At 44.2% G+C, this 19,241-nt stretch overlaps 2 protein-coding genes across 4 annotated transcripts in view; one reads left to right on the forward strand and one right to left on the reverse strand.

The window, feature by feature from the left end:
• The window catches only part of LOC147019833 (outer dynein arm-docking complex subunit 1-like), a 96,841-nt gene extending 80,353 nt beyond the window's left edge, over window positions 1-16,488 (forward strand). For all 3 annotated transcript variants that reach the window (XM_085894599.1, XM_085894600.1, XM_085894601.1), the window contains 6 exons: window positions 398-556; window positions 717-799; window positions 3,278-3,446; window positions 13,817-13,980; window positions 14,074-14,180; window positions 14,936-16,488. In XM_085894599.1, the coding sequence (XP_085750725.1) occupies window positions 398-556; window positions 717-799; window positions 3,278-3,446; window positions 13,817-13,980; window positions 14,074-14,180; window positions 14,936-15,065 (812 nt within the window). In that variant the 3' untranslated portion in view covers window positions 15,066-16,488. The remainder of the gene's footprint in view (window positions 1-397; window positions 557-716; window positions 800-3,277; window positions 3,447-13,816; window positions 13,981-14,073; window positions 14,181-14,935) is intronic.
• Window positions 15,434-18,988, reverse strand: LOC147019834 (complement C3-like). Its single transcript, XM_085894602.1, has 3 exons — window positions 18,826-18,988; window positions 17,509-17,647; window positions 15,434-15,964 (listed from the first exon to the last, which is right to left on the reverse strand). The coding sequence occupies exons 1-3, from the start codon at window positions 18,971-18,973 to the stop codon at window positions 15,850-15,852; spliced, it is 402 nt and encodes a 133-aa protein (XP_085750728.1). The 5' UTR covers window positions 18,974-18,988; the 3' UTR covers window positions 15,434-15,849.
• Between the last annotated feature and the right edge of the window lie 253 nt (window positions 18,989-19,241).

Raw genomic sequence — 19,241 nt, forward strand, 5'->3', positions numbered from 1 at the left:
CGGCTTGTCTGTTTGTTTGTGTGCAGGATATCTCAAAAAGTTGTGGACAGATCTGGATGAAATTTTGTAGATAGGTTGGGTGTGTGACAAGGAGAAACTGGTTAGATTTTGGTGAAGATCCGAATTCTGATCTGGATATGAGAATTATTTACTTTTTAAAGTGATTCTTCACCATTGAGAGATAGGGCCAAAAACGATATATAGTATGTTATTTCAAAAATGTATTGGGCCTGATATGTTGTCGTGGATCAGGCATTACGTGATGGAGGTATGCACTCTGCCGAGTGCTCTACTAGTTGGATCATGTTTTAACTGAGTTTGTGATTGGCCAATATGCTGTGGCCTGGCTCACCTTGTCTTGTTTGAGCTTGAGGCAGATAATTATTGTGTTTGGCAGAAGAGGGTGATATGGACCAGCAAAAACTGCTAAGCAAGGGAAAGCAGAAAAATCAAAATGGCGATGAAAACCTTCAGCACAACAAGCCATTGTGGGAACAGGGTGAGGCTGTCACTGGTGAACACGAAGTGAGCAGTCTGCTGCAGAAGTTTATGACAGGTATTTAAATGGGGAAAACACCTGACTTAGAGCATATTTTCATCTTTGCTTTACAGACTGAGTGTGAGGTGCAGATAACATAACTGCTTCCTTTATTGTACAAATTCCTTCTATATCTGGGTGTAACTTATTGACACTGTTTTGTGTGTGCAATGAATAGCTGAGAGTCAGAACTTTGCCCTTTTCAATTTTATCAATGAACAAAGAGCTGAATTGGAACACCACCATGCTGAAGTTGAAGAGGTGAGAATGTAGGATGCCCAATTATTTAATGTGATTGTGTTCTTGTACAAGGGAATGCAAGGAGGTTTGAATGCACGAGAAGGCAGTTATTCCTTAAAACTGGTTGTGGCTACTTCGCGAGTGAAGGCTCCGTAAGATTCTCTCCAAATGCTCAGTTTACCGCAATGAACATGTCTTGTCGAACTGTTGTACTTTGTTCCCTAAATCCATTCCATGTCTTCTTGAACATGCTCATCTGATCCTTGTGACACTTCCAAATTTCTGTTTGTCCAGGTCTCAGCTTTGACACGTGCTTATGAATCTGAAGCCTTTTTCTCTTTCTTCTCTCCTTTTCTTCCTCTCCTGCAGCTCATGTTCAGTTTTCCTCAATGTTTCTTTTTTATCATACTTTTGCCATTTTCTTCTCAAATATATATATATATATATATGTATATATATATATATATATATTTTAAAAGCATCAGTACCTGTGCTCCCAATACTGCTCTGCTACTCTTACTTTTACTTGTTTGTGCTCTTCAGCCCGTCCTCTGGCCACCAGACATGGATATCATCAAACATAATTTCCCTCCACAAGAAGTGTGAGAAAACTGATATAATTGAATACAGACTAGTAAGCTTGCTTCCAATTACAAGCAATGTCAGCAAATCCATCATTGCAGCCGACGTTAAGTATTTCTTCTTTTCAAACAGCCTGGTCTCTGACCACCAGTTTTGATTCTGTCCTTATCACTCACCTCTGGAAAAAGCCTGGTGTTGGCTTAACAGTGAAGGTGGCTGCCTTAAGATCGTAGGGTCTTGAGTTTAAGCCCCTGTCGCACCGTTGAAATAACTCCAGGTGGGTTGATTCAGCCTGTCATCCTTCCGAGGTCAGTTAAATGAGTACAAGCTTACTAGTAATGGGCACTGCATCAACGGTACAGCTGCACTTTCAGAAAAGGACGCAACCAGCAGACACGGGCTGCATATGAAACAAAGAAACCTCTCGAAAATTCTAATACTCTCTCAGCAATCGGTGGAGATCCTGAAATTCAACCAAGAGGTCAGAAACATCTGCCTCTAACTTCGGACAATACCGTTTTGCATGACAAGTTTGTTGTCTGAAGTATACAAGACAGCCTTCTTACCTCGTAGCTTTCTAACTTCCTTCATTCATGCAATCCTCTCTGCTCCCAATGTGGCCTGAAATGGCCCAAGACAGTGTCTTAGGCAACTCTGTTCCACATAAACAACCTTTTGCATGCTCTCAAAAGACCTCCTTTCTTTTTGCAGATGACTCAACATTTTGTTTTATAGTAACCAATCCCACTGACATGTAGAGAGCAGCTGCATCACTCTCTGCTGGTCTATAGTTGATTACATGCTCCACATAAATGGAACATGTTTTTCAATCCTGTAAGTCTCAGTCTTACTCTGTTGTCAAATCATCAAATGAACCGACCATTCTATTCCCATGATCAGCCACTGCAAGAGCGTCACCATCAGCCATGACCTCTCCAGAGTAAACCACACAGCAAAGCTGGCCTCCAAAGCCGACTGCCAATTGGGCACCCTCCATTGTTCTAAGTCATTCCTTGTGACAAGGTTTTGGTCCATAACTCAATGGTGTAATGAATTGTATCTCCTACGAGTTGGGACTCCAGCATCACAACTCCTCTCTCTTTCTCTCTCCCTCCCCCTCTCCTCTCTCCCTCCCCTCTGCCCTCACGTCCCCCCTCTCCCCTCCCTCCCCTCTCCCTCCTCTACCCTCCTCCCTCTCCCCTCCCCTCCCTCTCCCCTCCCCCTCTCCCCTCCCCTCTCTCCCTCCCCTCTCTCTCTCTCCCTCTCTCTCTCCCTCTCTCTCTTCCTCTCTCTCCCTCACTCTCTCCCTCTCTCTCTCTTCCTCTCTCCTGAATTCTGCAGAATCTGAACCTTTATAGGTTATTGTCATCACCCATGATGGGGGCTGATGTACAAGGCCTGTTGCTCTCACATTGGAGATTGATTGATGGTCTCTCATTCTCTTTCACTGCAGCTCTTCCAGTCTGGATCCCTCTGCTTTCTCTCAGCCACTTGACCTTCCTGAGCTTCTACAGGATGCATCATGCATTCTTCCAGTAATGCCTTCTTGATTAAACTTCCATAATCTTTACTTTCTACCCACCTCCACTCTTTTCTCCCTTTCTGCAGACTGTTTAATTTCCCTCTTCCCTCCAGCAGTTTAAGCAATCAGTGCACCACCCTTTCATGCCATCCCCGATCACTACTTGCAATCTTTTTTATACCAACAAACTGTGCTAATATTATTTGCAAGTCATCTTGTTGACCATTGTTTTTTGGAATTAAAAAACAATGGTCAACATGGGAAGATTAAAGACATTGTTGTGAATTTGTACATTTCACTTGTCCTGGATGTGCAAACATCATACCACAACCATAAAGGAGATTTCAGTGTTATTTAAACATTGTGTAATTTGGTCTTCTGGTCAATGCATGCAGCTGCACAAAGAGATTGAGGATTACAAAAGAAGTGAGAACATCAGGGAGGAGCAGCGAAGAAGAGAGTATGAAGTCTTGAAGAAACAGGAGGAGGAAGCATTTGCGCAGACAGTCCAACTGGAGGACGATTTACAGCGTGTCAACAACATCATCGAAGAGTTAAGCACTGGTCAGTGGTATTGAGTGCTTGGATTGGAGGCACTTGTCTCGTGTTTTGATGAGGAAGGGTTGGGGTGGGGGTTCATAATTCCCCATAAAAGATTGGGGATTAACAGATGATATAATGTACTGAGCAGAATATTAACCATATTATGAAACTCCAGGTAAAACATATTTGTTGTGGAAACCAGGAAAATAAAATATAGAGGTGCATACACCAATAGCACCCTCTTGCTATGATGGTGAGCGTCAAGCCGCCGATTATGTCTCGCACGATAAAACCGCAGAATCTGAAAGAACAAAAGCCTGTCTGCCATGCAGACGATTGTTCTCACTGATGCAAACCAAAAAACACAGAAGGCAAGTGCCATCGGGTGGAGGTGTAAATAAAAATAGGACTGCACGTCCTGAAGCTCACCTGGATCAGGAGCAACAGTCACTCAAACCCCCTCTTAGACCCATTTAGACCTTGATTATTAGTTTTTTTAATGCCGTGAACAAACTTTGGTACATCACGGGTGATGAAGGTTATGGTTGTTTCATTGAAATTGTGTGTGTAGTTTTGGAGAAGAGAATAAATACCTATTATGTTTTTTTTGTAGGGGCAGGGGGGGGGGGTTGACCCCCACCCCCTGTAGACTCCCTATATGAGTGCAGATTTTGATGCGGTCGATACATCTTATTTAAGGCCCTGTCACACCTTGACGATTCAGCCAGCATATGCCGACGTATGAAAAATTTGTCTTAAACGCTGGCACACGTCGAATACGTTATTGGTAAGTTTTGTATACGTTAAGAGCATGCTGAAGCACGCTGGCATACGTCGTAGTACGCCGACCTCGTCAACAATTTTAAGCATGCTCAAAATTTTCTGACGTATGCCAGCATATGACTCACACTTTCCGCATAAGCTGGCCATAAGTTGTAGGCACGTTATGCGATCGTTGACACACGTCGACACACGTTACTTGTAAGTTACTCGTAAGTCGAAACACGTCGAGGTAATTAATGTTTAGCGTACCCGAAACTTATTTCTAACCTATGAGTAACGTGCTTTGAACCTATGTGTAACGTATCTCCAACGCACATTGACGTATGTAGACATATTTGATGGACGTCTTCTGGACGACCACAGAACTTACTGAACGTGTTTCTAATTTACATCTACCGTATAATGGCGTATTGGCAGCTTTTAGGGGAATTGGTATATAAAAATGGGCTTCACAGGAGGAACCCGTCAATGTTCCAGACTCCATGTTTTTTTTTTGCGGTTTTTTTCCTTCCTCCCTTCCTTCTTCTTTTTCTTCTTCTTATTCTTTTTTTTCTTTCTTCTTCGGCACGACTGTGATGTTGACACTTCCATTTCTTGTGCGGTTATAATATAATATAATTAATAGGCTGCCGCTCAACGATTTAAATCATAACAGCACTAGAAATTGAAGTATCAACATCACCGTCATGCCGAAGAAGAAAGAAAGAAAGAAAAAAAGAAGAGGGAAAGAAGGAAGGAAGGAAGGAAGGAAGGAAAACCCCCCCCCAAAAAACTATGGAATCTGGAACACTGACGGGTTCCTCCTGTGAAGCCCATTTTTATATACCAATTCCCCTAAACGCTGCCAATACACCATTATACGGGAGCTGTAAGTTAGAAACACGTTCAGTAAGTTCTGTGGTCGTCCGGAAGACGTCCATCAAATTACGTCAACATACGTCAATATGTGTTGGAGATGGGTTACACAATACACATAGGTTCAAAGCACGTTACTCATGGGTTAGAAATAAGTTTCGGGTACGCTAAACATTAATTACCTCGACGTGTTTCGACTTATGAGTAACTTACAAGTAACGTGTGTTGACGTGTGTCAACGATCGCATAACGTGCCTACAACTTATGGCCAGCATATGCGGAATGTGTGAGTCATACGCTGGCATACGTCGGAAAATTTTCAGCATGCTTAAAATTTGTCTGAGCTCGGCGTATTATGACGGATGCCAGCATGCTCTTAACGTATACAAAACTTACCCATAACGTATTTGACGTGTGCCAGCGTTTTAGACCAATTTTTCATCCGTCAGCATACGCTGGCTAAATCGTCAAGGTGTGACGGTGATGTTGACACTTCGATTTCTAGTGCGGTTATGATTTAAATCATTGAGCGGCAGCCTATTAATAGCTTACGCCACGTGATCGGCAGCGATACATGCCGCACGCTGTGCATACGTTATCTATCGTTTGGCATAAGTTGTGAACGCCGACAACACGCTAAACATTCGTTGGGAGAGGTCAGTTATGGGAGCATGTGCCAGAACAGCGTGTCGCTGCATCCACTTTCCGCCGGTAGTCCAGGGGCCTCCGTCTGGCCATCCCCCAGGCAGATGCCAGGCCCATCCCCATCTCCTTGAGATGATGGTCAACCTGCTGCAACCACGAGGCATGTGGTCGGCCCACGCCTCCACCACTCATGAGACTCCCTCGCTGAGAGAATCTGGTGAGCAGGATCAGCGTCAGGAAAACGAGCCACATGTCCATATAGCCGCAACTGACGCTCACGGACTATGCAGGAAACAAATCTCATCCGAGTCTCTCTCAGCAACCGCTCGTTGGACACAAAATCCGACCAGCGGTAGCCAAGGATTCTCCGAAGAGACCTGGTACCAAAGGAATTAAGTCTCAGTCTCAGATCCTTGGTCAGAGTCCAAGTCTCGCATCCATAGAGCAAGACTGGAAGTACCAAGGACCTGAAGACTCGGACTTTCGTCCTCCCGCACAGGTACCGGCAGCGCCACACCCCATGATCCAGTGAATCCATGACTCCCCAGGTCCGACCCAGACGTCGATTGACCTCTGACTCACAGCCAGCAGAGACATAAATATCACTGCCAAGGTAAGTGAATCTCTCCACGACCTCAACATCCTCACCACAAACAGACACAGACAGGACAGCAGCATCCAAGATTTCACCGAAAGCCTGGATCTTAGTTTTGACCCAAGAAATCCGTAATCCCAGCGGCTCCGACTCCTCTTTCAGCACCTCGAGGGCCCCAAAAAGGATATCTAAAGTCTCCGCAAAGATGACTGCATCATCTGCAAAATCAAGGTCCGAGATCTTGACATTCCCAAACGATGCACCGCAGCTTGATCTCTCCGACATCCTCCCTAAAATCCAGTCCATACAAGTGCTGAAAAGTGTGGGGGCCAGTACACACCCCTGACGAACTCCAGTAACAACTGGAAATAAGTCAGAGATGGTACCACCACACTTCACAGCACTCAATACCAGAGTAGAGTTCAGACATCAGATCGATGAGTTTTGGTGGCACCCCACGAAGACCAAGAATCCTCCAGAGAACATTCCGATTCACTGAATCGAACGCTTTACAGAGATCAACATAGGCTGCAAGCAGCCCCTGCCGAAACTCTCGTCTGCGTTCGGTGAGGACACGAAGGGCAAGGATACTGTCAATCGTTGACTTCTTTGGTGTAAAGCCTGACTGCTCTGGACGCTGGTGCTCAAGCAGATGGTGGCGAACCCTATCAAGAATTATCCGAGCAAAGACCTTGCCGGGCACTGAGAGCAGCGTCACCCCTCGGTAGTTGGTGCAGTCTTGGCGATCACCCTTCCCTTTCCAGAGAGGGACAACAAGGCCCCTCTTCCAGTCAGTTGGGATGATGCCTGTGTTCCAGGCAGAGCACAAAACTGCATGCAACGACACGAGTGCAGCATTTCCACCAGCCTTGAGAAGTTCAGCATGGATGCCACAGATCCCTGGAGCTTTGCCCCGTTTCAACTGGTTCACCGCAGCCCGTGTTTCCACAAGCGAAGGTGGAACACAGTTGATTCGAGGGTCAGCAACAGGGATTGTAACACCCTTGACGTCCAACTCGACAGCTGGGGGATCAGCCTGGTACAACCGCTCAAAGTAACCGGCCCAGCGGGCCTTCACTTCAGACTTCTCTGTCAAGAGCCTACCACTCTCTGCTCGAACTGCAGTGCTCCGAGGGATGGGCTTGGATGAACGCAATGCGCAAATTCCCCTGTAAGCGGGACGAGAATCACCTGTCCACAGGTGATGCTCTATCCCCTCACAGATTCCTCGCACATAGGCCTCCTTGTCCACCCTCAGTGCACATACAGTTTTACGCCTCAGCTCCCTGAACAGCTCAGCTCTGCCATTCAGCCTGGCCCTGCGACTCTGGTCAATGGTATCCAGTGTCCCTTGAGAGACAAAATTCTTCTTTGCCCTGCGGTGAGCTCCAAGACATCCACCGGCAACATCAAGGACGGTGGTCTTGAAGGCACTCCACAACTCTTGAAGGTCTTGAAGACCCCCCAAAGCACCCAGACCCCCCAAGTGTCCACTCAGCCTGTTCGCAAACTCCTCAGCTACTCTCTCATCCCTGAGCTTGCCAACATCCAGCCTAGGCTGGGATGGTACCATTCTCCAGGATTTAAGGTGCAGCTTTAGAGTTGCTACAACAAGCCTGTGGTTAGTATTGAGGAACTGAGCACTCCGGGAGACCCTGCAGTTCTGGATCATCCTCCAACGACCGTCAATGAGGACATGGTCAATCTCCTTTGCCACACCACCAGCGTTGGAATACCAAGTCCAGCGATGAGCTTGTGGGCGCTGAAACCATGAACCAGCCACCCTAAGTTCATGACTTCTTGCAAAGTCAAGGAACTTAGTGCTATTCTGGTTCATAGTTCCTGACCCATGGGGACCAACACATGTCTCATAACCATTCCTATCAGTTCCAGTCGATGCATTGAAATCCCCCAAGACAAGAAGTGTCTCTTGTCTGGGGCACTGATCAACCACAGACTCGAGTGTGGCGTAGAATGCATCCTTCACGGTGAGATCACTCGCCTCAGTCGGAGCATAAACAGAGACCAGGGAAATGACACCTAAGGAGTGACGAATCCTTAATCTCATAATACGCTCGTTGACCGGTGTTACCTCAATTATCATTGGGGTCAGCTTATTGAACACAGCTACAGCAACTCCTTGGGTATGGTAACCATCAGAGCGACCAGACCAATAGTATGTAACCACCCACCATTATCTCGCCGCAATCCGGTCTCCAAACCTCAGAGAGAGCTGCAATCCCGATGTTCAAACGCTTGAGCTCAGATGATAACAGAGACAGGTGATCATCCTCTCTTAGGGATAGGACATTCCAGGCACCCACCCGAAGGGACTGCCTCAGGTTAACCCAAGGAGACCGCCGTCTGGTGGACGACACCTCAGCACCACTCCGACACACTCTCCCGCAATCTGACCCAGAGATGTTACCCCGTGGTTTCCCTCCTATCATCAAAGATTGGGGGTCCCGAAGGCTTTGCCCCAATCTCGTCATCCGGTGAGCTGCCCTGCGAAGGGAAGCTGCACAGGAGGTACTCCCACGGAGTGGGTTTTCAGATTTTTTTGCGTTTTGCGGAATGAAGGGTTTTACGGTGGCCTGAGTGCAAAACCTGCCACCAACCTCCTCATAAAACGTAACCCAACTTAAGGAGGACGTCTGTAGACACAGTTGGGCACCAGATATGGATGGCCGTTGGCTCAGAAGGAGCTCCTCTGCCCTTTGACAGGCTTTGTTTTTAATCCTGCTGGGTGTCCATATCCAAACACCCTCCTCACCAGAAAACCTGGTGGGGGAGACGGTTTAGTCGCCGACAACCCATGATCTATTCCCCCCTGAGGTTGGTATAAGTTATCGAAACGTTCTGTGTACATTACTAATACGTTATGCATACGTCCAACTTGTTATGAATACGTCCAAAACTGAAAAAAACCATCAATAGTTCAGCGTACGCCAGTGTTTAACATACATTTTGATACGTTGCCATACGCTGGCTAAAACGTCAAGGTGTGACAGGGCCTTAAGGCATTAGATATGAAGATTGTCGCCAGGTTTCATCACAATCGTGTGTTTGGTTCAAGTGATAATGACTGAAGTGTTTACAGACTCACTGACTGAGTGACTTACGGACACTGCTTAATCGCATAAGCTCACCGGACCAAAGTCCAGGTGAGCTAAAAATCTATGGAGTGTGACAAAGTGCTCCCACCCGATCTCCAACAGACATGTGTCCCGCACATGTGCAGACCAACGCATTGCCTCCAACCCGGAGGCCTCAGCCCGGCCACTCTTGTCAAAAGACAGAGGTTGAAGATCGTCATTGGAAGACAACAAATGGAGCCACCTATCCATTTCATTTGACAGGAGACAAATAAGCCCGAAATCCAGATAGGTGGCTCCGTTTTTTTAATGCTATGAATAAACTTTGGTACATCACGGGTGATGAAGGTTGTGGTCAGGTTTCATCAGAATTGTGTCGTTTTTGAGAAGAAAGGAAATACCTATTTGGGGGGGAAAACCCCCATCCATCCATCCACCCACCCATCGGGACCAGACTGTGCAGAGCGTCGGTGCTGCCTAAGCAGTCTCCTTGGCTATTGGGCACAATCCTGGACGGGTCGTCACTCCGACACAAGATATCAGCAAGCTGGCACTCATTTTGCCGACCTCGGAAGGATGACAGAGTCAACCCCACTTGGTATTAATTCAACAGCCGAGTGGGATTTGAACTCAGGATCCTCGGATCCCAAGCCCACCATTAAGCCAACACCAGGCATAAACCTCCATACACTCCTTTTAGGCCGATTTTTTTTAAATTTTGTTTTTTAATGCCGTGAACAAAATTTGGCACATTCCGAGTAATGAAGGTTGTGGTCACGTTTCATCGAAATTGTGTGTGTGTGTGTAGTTTCAGAGAAGTTGCAATTGTTAACTGACAGACAGACGGACGATGCGCCATCCCATAGGCTCCCTGGAACTACGTTTCAGGTGAGCTGGTGGTCGTATGGCAGCTTAGCTGCCAGGGTAGCTATCATTTCTTGAAGCGTGACTGTGTCGCTAATGCAGTGCCCCTCTACCAGTACACACACTGGAACTGGTACTCATTTCGCCAACCTCGGAAGGATGACGGGCTGAGTCAACCCCCTGGTGTATTAATTCAGCGGCCGACGGGGCTTGAACTCAGGACCCTAGGATCCCAACTAGGATCCCATGCCACCACCCTAACCACTGAGCCAACACCAGGCTTCAGGTGAGCTAATAATATATCGCTCATACATTTCTCACAATGAAAAAAATAATGAAAAAATAATCGCAACTATTTAAGCTCTACATGTGCGGATTCAAACATTACCACTTATATCAAAGTTTGACAGGATAATAACGAATATATATTGTTGCGGATTCGCGCCCGCCGGCGTGCGAGCGGCCACGTAACTCGAATCGCGGCACGTCGCCCACTGGACGGACAATCCCGTCGTGACCCTCTCGGACTAACGCCGGGAACTAGTCACGGGTGGGCCTTTCGGCCTCACCACGATCGTGCCAATCGCCCCCCCCCCCCCCGCGTGGGATAGGGTTGTTCGCCAAATTCGACCTACCTAAGTACCCACATGGAGGGTAGACCGGGCGATCGCACCTCGCCGCAGGTCGACTTCGGACACGGGCCACTTTAAGCGACCCGTTCCATACTATCGGGATAACCGAGCGGTGTTATCGTCAACCTCGACGGTTCCGATTAATTATCGGGCATATTTAGCCCACGACCAACCCTTTACGTGAAGTAAGATGGAGATTCAATTAGAGAAAAGACGAAGCGAAACGGGAGAAACAGTTCAACATAAAGCACATTTATTCCGCGGCAAACGGAAAGCACACATATACAATTACAACAATTATGCACCAAAAGCAAATGTAAAAGTAACACAACAATTCTGCACAAAAAGCAAATGCAACAAAAGGGACACAATGCAGATCTACTACCGACTACGTGAGCACACGGCAACACTTACACAGTTTTACTTCACAGACGGCGCCGACAACACATATACTCCAAAGCAAAAGAAAAAGGGGCCACCCTCAACTACAAGGGGGCAGACGGGCCTGGGGCCGAGACCGCGTCGAGCCTACCCGTCTGGTGATGAGCCGCAAAATGGCGGCGGCGCCCCGACTCCGCGGGCCTCGCTGGCACTCCTGGAATGGGGTGGGAACGGGGCCCCCTTCTCACACTATCTCAGCGCGGGGGGAAACGGGGGGTTGTTGATGCTCGGGGGAAAGAGGATATCTGGCTGGCTTGGGTCCCGCAAGGAGCGACTCCACCGCGACCTCGACCGCGTTCCCGGCCTCCCCTCTCCGCAGCTCCCCGCCTCTGACACGAGCGCAGACCTCCACAAAGCTTCTTGGCTTCTCCAGACTCTCCGGACCCCGACAGACACTCTCTCGACTGATTTCGCCGCCGCCACAACTCTCCAACTCTTCCCGACTCCGAAACAGAAACTCTCAACTCGACTGAATCCGCCGCCGCCACAACTCTCCAACTCTCCCCAACTGAACTGATTCGCTCCGTGCTCGGTGCTTTATAGTGCGACAGGAGAAACCACATGCAGATTTTTGGATCAGGATCGGCTCGGGGGCGGAGCCACGCTCGCCCATTGGACGAAGGAAAAGTGGGCGTGAATCATTCTTGATCCGCGAATCTGCATATAGCGATTATACTCTGACGCGCCTGGAGGCGGGGCCAAATCGCCCCACGCTCGCTGATAGGACGGAACAGAAGTGGGCGTGAATCATTCTTGATCCGATTTCTCGGAAAGGCCGCTTTTTGCACCCGCTGCTCGGTGCGCGCCCTGTACGAGTCCAGGATCGGTGCCCACAAGCGGCGCGGGAATGGTGGTGATGCGATGGTTGCGAGAGCGAGATGTGGCGGTAAAGGTCGTGGCTGTTAGCGTTGTTGTTGTTGTTGTTGTTGTTGTTGTGAAGCAGCGTTGCGGTTGGTTGTTGTGTGATGGCTGTTGAGACGTGGTTGGTGGTGGTAGTAATGGCGGTTGGTCCAAAATAAAGGTAGTAAAAGAAAAACGGCTATCTAAAAGGGTCGCAGCCCGAATGAATAACATTTATTCCCTCTAAACAACGGGTTTGGGCTAACTACACATATACTTAGAGATATCTCACCTACGGGACCTGAATGGTGGTTTGCGAATTTTGTCAACCACAACAATATATATATATATATATATATATATATATATATATATATATATATATATATATATATATATATATATATATATATATATATATATTTATTTTAATTTCGGTTCGAAATACAGCAACGTCATGATGATGACGTAGTCGATTTTCATCGGTTAATGTGCTGTGCTTCGTCACTGCCAGTTTTCCGAGATTATAACGGATAAGTAGAATCCCATCCGATCCACTTTATACAGACTAACTATATGATTGGATCCAGTGAAACCTTGAAACTCCATTGCATTTTTTTTAAAATCGTGTTTACCACGATGTCCTGCTGATCATGTACCGTTTGTGTGGTTAAAAAAGATTAAAAAAAACAAAACACTGTGCTCAAAAAGGATGTAGCGTACATTTATCATTTTCAAGGGTTAGACATTAAAATTTCACAGACGATCACTATAGATACAAAATCTTTTTGGGGGGATAAATTTATCCCACCTGGGGATGGCAATTTCAAGTGCAGTGCCAGGGATGAAAAAAAAAAAAATAACAGAGCCAGGGAAATCCTCCCTATTCCCATCCTCACCTTCCCCCCACCCCCAATCAAACTTCACCATGACTCATCATGCGCATATCATGTGCATACAATCTTTAAAAGATATGCTTTCAATTTACTTCAAAAACTGTCCAGTGATAATATGACTATCTCTGGGAGGGAATTCCACGATTGCGTGCAACATGTGAAAATTCCCGTTCACCATACGATTTTGTTCCGGCAGAGGTAGCCAGTCTTTGGGATGGTGATCAAAGAGCTCTTGCTGGAGTGTATAAAGGAATCATATCAGTAGGGGAAGATGGTGCCATTTCGTTGAAGGACTTGAATGTGTGAAGGAGAATTTCAAAATCTATGCGTTGTCGTATTTGGAGTCAATGAAGAGAATTTAACACTGGAATAACATGGCTACTCTTTTTAGTGGAGAACAAGACAAGATGAAGCAGTCTGCATTCTTTGTAATCTTCTTACATCTTTATCTGGAGGTCCAGAAAGGACACTATTGCAATTGTAAACCAGTGAAGATAGAAAAGACTAAGTGTTTTCTGTTTTATGTGCTTGTTGAGCTATTTGTAAATCTGTCCAATTGTGCAAAGTGCAAAATAAGTTGTCATGTTGGATGATCATTGTGAAAAAATTACTCCAAGATCACAAGCAGCTCCGGTCGGTTTCACTTGGAAAGCACCAGCAACAATATGTATGAAATCAGAAATCATTACCGTAACTTCTATTGCTCTGATATTTTCATGTTATTGTTTAATGTGGTGGTGTGCAGGAATTAAAAGGTTGAGCACGTGGCTTGGCTGTGATGAGTTGTTGCTGACATTGCAGACTCGCTCCTCGACTTCCGCCACCAAACATCCACTTCTATGCATTCAGTCTCTCGTTGAGCAGAAGATCAATGAGCTATTAACCATACACACATATCTACTCACCAAGGTGGAATGGTCGCTTACCCACCACGCTCCTCTATAGCTACTGCTTGATAGAGTGACCCTCTTTCCGAACTAACGTTTTCTCTCACCTACTCAGGATCAAACGCAGCCACTTGATCCCTACAAGGCTGCCAGCTTAATACTTGGCCACACCCGAAAGATCCCTCTGCAAAATCTACCACTGCCTCTCCCCTCTTTAACCAAGTGAGTTACACTCTTACCTAGCCATGGGAGGTCACACTGTTTTTTTTTAACGACCAGGCATAATGACATTCATTGTATTCTTTCTCTTTTCTACCTTTTCATTTTACCACCTCCTACATTTTCTATTAACCTCAGTGCCACTGGAGGTGGACAGAGGTTATGCGTTCACCTCTGTCTGTCTGTCTGTTTGTCTGTGAGCAGGATATCTAAAAAAGTTGGAGATAGATGTTGACGAAACTTGGTGGACATGTTGGGTGTGTGACGAGGACAATTTGATTAGATTTTGGTGGATACAATACGATAATTTTTTTTTAATTCCCAGTGATTCTTCACTATTGAGAGATGGGTCCAAAAACGATATTTAGCATGATATTTCAAAAAGTTGTGGACAAGTTATGACAAAACTTGGTGGATGAGTTGGTTAGGTGACAAGAAAAAGCCAATTCGATTTTGGTTTAGGTCCAGATCCAGATCCGGTCCATCAGTGGGAGACAAAACGTAAACTGTTCAGCCTGGTGGAGGTATGCCCTCAACCAAGTGCTGTTCTTGTTTTCACTGCAACAAATATTCAGTGTTCAAAAAATGGAATTAAAAGGATAAGATGGTGTAAATGAAAAAAAAATTGTTCAGTTTATGGAAAAAAAAACTTGTGGTGCTCGCTTATTTTTGGTAGTCTCCAAGTGTTTGTTATCTCATTATGGATGTCTCGTATACATGCATTTTAATTGAACAAATGTCCTGCATGTACCCACAAGGGAGGGCATACAACAAACAGGTGGCATTGAAAATGGTGATGCGGAGAAGGAAGAAGAACCACCATTCTCACTCACAGATCTGCGCAACGCTGTTGTAAATCAGGTTATTCGAAGTGGTTTGGATTTGTGAGATCTATAGCGATCTTGCTCCTTCATTTGAAATAATTACTCATTGTTTGTTTTAGCAAATAGATATTTTATGACCGATATATTTCACAAAATTACACTGTTGGTGTATTTGTGCACTTGTGGGCCATTGACCTTTTTCTGATGTTCTTAAACTGTATTGTTAAAAATAGATTTTCATTTTGAAACTGGAAATGATAAAGAAATGATAAATAGAAATGCTGTTTACCACCCTTGATACTGTTATCATAGATGGGTGATCTATATTTAGGCCTACTCAAGAAATGGATAAAACCTGATTGACATTTCGAACAGATTTCTTCAGGAACTTTCTACAAGGACTTGGACAACAAAAACAAGGAAAGAGCGATGTTGAAATAAGGAAAGTTAATTTTATTATCCACTTGTGATGTATTTGCGAACAAATGAAATGGTAATGATTTATGTGTAAGACATACTCCATGACAAGTGTAAATGCTAGTGTTTCAAAATTCTCTATTTCACCACAAACTTCACAATGTCACCTGTAATAATGATTAATGGACATCAAATTATCATTTTGAGGACTGGAAGAGAATGCAGGGAAAGAAGGTTGTGGAAATGTTGGTGAGGGTTAGAGGTATTGGGGGTGGAGGCAGGAGAAGGGGCAACAAAGCTTTATGGAATAATTGAAAACAAAGAGCTTTGCCTCAAATGTTTAAGCTTTGAGATGTCTTCAGTGATCAGTCAATCAATCCATTGATTTCTTATATAGTTCTTTTTATTCAAAAGCACAATCTCGAAGCACTTTACTGTTTGAAATTTTCTGACACTTGGCAACTTGCTGGTGGTGAAGGCAACCTGCATACCGATTCCAGTGGGAACTTTTCAAACCACGTGTCTGAATTCAAGATGTATTGTGTCCTGCAGTTAAATTAAAAGTACATTAGAAACTCTTCATAACACTGCAATCCTGGGACATTGGCATAACATTTAAAATCATATCCTCAAAGAATACTGATGTGAATCAATTTAAATGTGCAGTCATACAAGTTATCACCAATTATTTTGAGAGCTGATCAAGTATTGTGGGGTGAAGGAGAGGGAAAAGAGGGAGGAGAGAGAAAAGAGGTAGGAGAGGGAGGGGATGGAGGAGGGGAAGGAGAGGGAGGGGGGATGGGAAGGAGGAGTGAAATGAGAAAAATTTTGCAGTTGTTTTTGCCACCTTATGCTGATGACATCATTATTTGTGGAACACAAACCCCTAACCCTGCCTTCAATTAACAAATCCTATCACTCACAACCTCTCTGAGTATGACTTGGTCACATCATACACTCCAATCACCCCGTGATCTGATGGATACAGTTTCATTGATAGTAATATCTTGTACATGTCTTGAAACAAAATGCACACAATCTGTTTTTTTCAATAAACGTGTTTAATTGGCTTGTGTTGTTGAATAATATTTTCACAGGAAATATCAAGCCTGGTGTTGGCTTAGTGGTTAGGGTGGCTGGCTTAAGATCTTCGGGTCTTGAGTTCAAGCGCCTGTCACCTGTTGAATTAACACCAGGTGGGACTGACTCAGCCTGTCGTCATTCTGAGATTGACAAAATGAGTACCAGTATACTAGTGGAGGGGCACAGCATTAGTAGTACAGCTGTGCTTCCAAGAAATGCGAGCTTCCCCAGCAGCCAAGGTGGCATATGCAAGAACAGAACAGGAAATATCCATTTTGGGAGAAGAGAGCATGTTGTTTGATCTGCACTCACACCTCTGCTTTCTTCTTCAACAAGATCATTTCATATCGATTATAATTCTCATTGGTACATGTAGTATATTAAAATAACTACAACATTTACTTTTGATGAAAGACAAAAAACTCAGGCTTGGTAAATCCAGCATATATTTATCATGTTGAATGTGCCTGCTCTTATTAGATCTTGTAAGCCAAGCAGAATTGAGCTTGGTTAGTGTTGGATGGAAGACTTCCATAGACGATACTATACATAGCGAAAACTCATTTTGGTTCCAAAAGAATGCCTGAGTTGCAGCAAATGATCCTGCCAAACAGAAAGGAATTCCCTGGGTTGAGAAGAAAATATGAAACAGATAAACAACATGGATCACTTGACGTTGGCGAAACCCAGCAGGTAGGAGGACAGCTCCAGAGAGCTCCATCGAGAGAAGTAATAATTAATGCAAGAGCTGCATGGTGACAGGTGAGTAATCATTATATGACAGTATGAAAAGATGCAGACTTATGTTGGATGCTGTTAAGTTGAATCCAAGTAAATGCTGTTCTTGGAATTGTACTCAAAGTTCTGTTCATCTTATTATGATTTGCCAAATATCCTGTTCATTCTAAAAAGATTCAACTGTACTTTGTGTTCCTCAAACAACTCTAAATGCTGGTTTGTGAGATGTCTATTTGTTATTCATGACATGCCCATTATGTGTTGCTGACCTGTCAGAGTTCGTCCAGTGTGTATTGTGCATCCCCATCACCAAGTAGATGTCTCCAGGTGACACATTAAGGTTCTTCCCACAATGCATTAGAATCACAAACGATCGTCTGTCACCCACACTTACGGTCTGGTTCATGCCTGAAAACGACCACACAAATATGCACAAAACGGTTAGCTTAGTCACATTACAACCCTTGCCCATTACAACAGAAAAAAATGTGAAAAAGTTGTCTTAACAGGAAGATGTTAAAGAAAAGTTGTTTTTGAAGATCCGGATACGAGAAGTTTTTTAAAATTGATTTTTCACCATTAGTGGGGCAACTTAGCTAAATATAGCGTAACAATTGTGCATTTTGTGAGGAAAGCACCAAATTTGGCACACGAGTAGCCTCTCATATTATGAACAGATTTGGATATTGGGCCATCTCAAAATTTTTGATGGCAGTGGAAAATGGCTGCCACAGCCATCAGTGGCTGAATTTGAGATGGCCCAATATCCAAATCTGTTCATAATATGAGAGGTTACTCGTGTGCCAAATTTGGTGCTTTCCTCACAAAATGCACAATTGTTATGCTAAGTTGCCCCACTACATTGAGAGTTGGGGCCAAAAATGATATGCAGCGCAATATGTCAAAAGGTTAGGGATGGATTCAAATGAAACTTGGTGAACAGATTGGGTGTGTGACAAGGAAGAATTGATACGATTTTGGTGAAGATCTGGATATGAGAATTTTTAGATCCTCGTGGAGGATCTCTAAGTCTTACTCACGTTGTTGTTCTTGTGGACTTTTTTGTTTCACAGCCTACAGTTTTCATCGAAACTTCCTGAAACTTGGCATATATATGTAAAAATACCCTGCGCAGACAGTAACCATCTCTGATTTTGGAAATTCTTCCTCGAAAAAAAGTTGACGTCATAATATCGCCGCTAATGGAAATCGCCTATACCATTATCTCCGAAACTAGGCAAGCTGTTTGAATTTTGTTTGCGGGAATCAAGCCGGGCATTAGCACAGATAATTTATCGCAAACCTCATACATCACAATGACATCATATTCGTTTTTATGACGTCATCATTAAGAGGACGAGGATCTTAGCTCATTTGAGCTTGTTTAATTGCTAAGTGATTCTTTGAATTAATGAGAGAGAATTATTGGAATATTTTCATGACTTTAATTTTGGAAGCATATTGTGAAGGTTTGCCTGAATACAGTAAATTTTATGAATGTTGTCACATCACTACAAATAATTTGCGAACAAGAATAATAATCATAATAATAAAAAATATATATATATATAATAATAAAGAATTACCTTTCTTGAGAACAGTTTTTAGTGTTGCGTTGATATTGATGTAGCTTGCTGTTTTCGTCACCTCTTTTACGTCAATGATGAAGACTGAAGAAAACACAACATAATGATGGCAATTGAAGGAATATTCAGGAGAAAGGCTACTCTGCATGTCAGTTATATCTACATGATCAGAATTTACATACTCATAATAACAAGGGCAAAATATTATTTTGTGATGCAAACATTGAAAGCAATTTTTTTATTAATATATCATAATACAGAGAAAAAGTTGTTTGATGCATTTCTCTGAATTAAATTATTCTGGTAAATATAACCGTTCATTTACTTGTCATAACAATGAGTAATGCCAACAATGGCAATGAAAGCTCGGCAAGATTTTTCCCAAATAACTCAGTGTAGGCAAGACTTTCATTTGA

Source organism: Eptatretus burgeri, chromosome 9 (assembly GCF_056783735.1).
Source record: "Eptatretus burgeri isolate ZD-2024b chromosome 9, Ebu_testis_v1, whole genome shotgun sequence".
Lineage (NCBI taxonomy): Eukaryota > Metazoa > Chordata > Myxini > Myxiniformes > Myxinidae > Eptatretus > Eptatretus burgeri.

Bases quoted from the DNA above. Each gene is read 5' to 3' on its own strand.
- LOC147019834 (XM_085894602.1), bottom strand. From the start codon at position 18,973: ATGCAGAGTAGCCTTTCTCCTGAATATTCCTTCAATTGCCATCATTAT. The intron at 17,648-18,825 runs GTAATTCTTTAT...GGTCGTTTTCAG, and splicing joins AAAAACTGTTCTCAAGAAAG to GCATGAACCAGACCGTAAGT. The intron at 15,965-17,508 runs GTCAGCAACACA...ATTTAACTGCAG, and splicing joins CACTGGACGAACTCTGACAG to GACACAATACATCTTGAATT.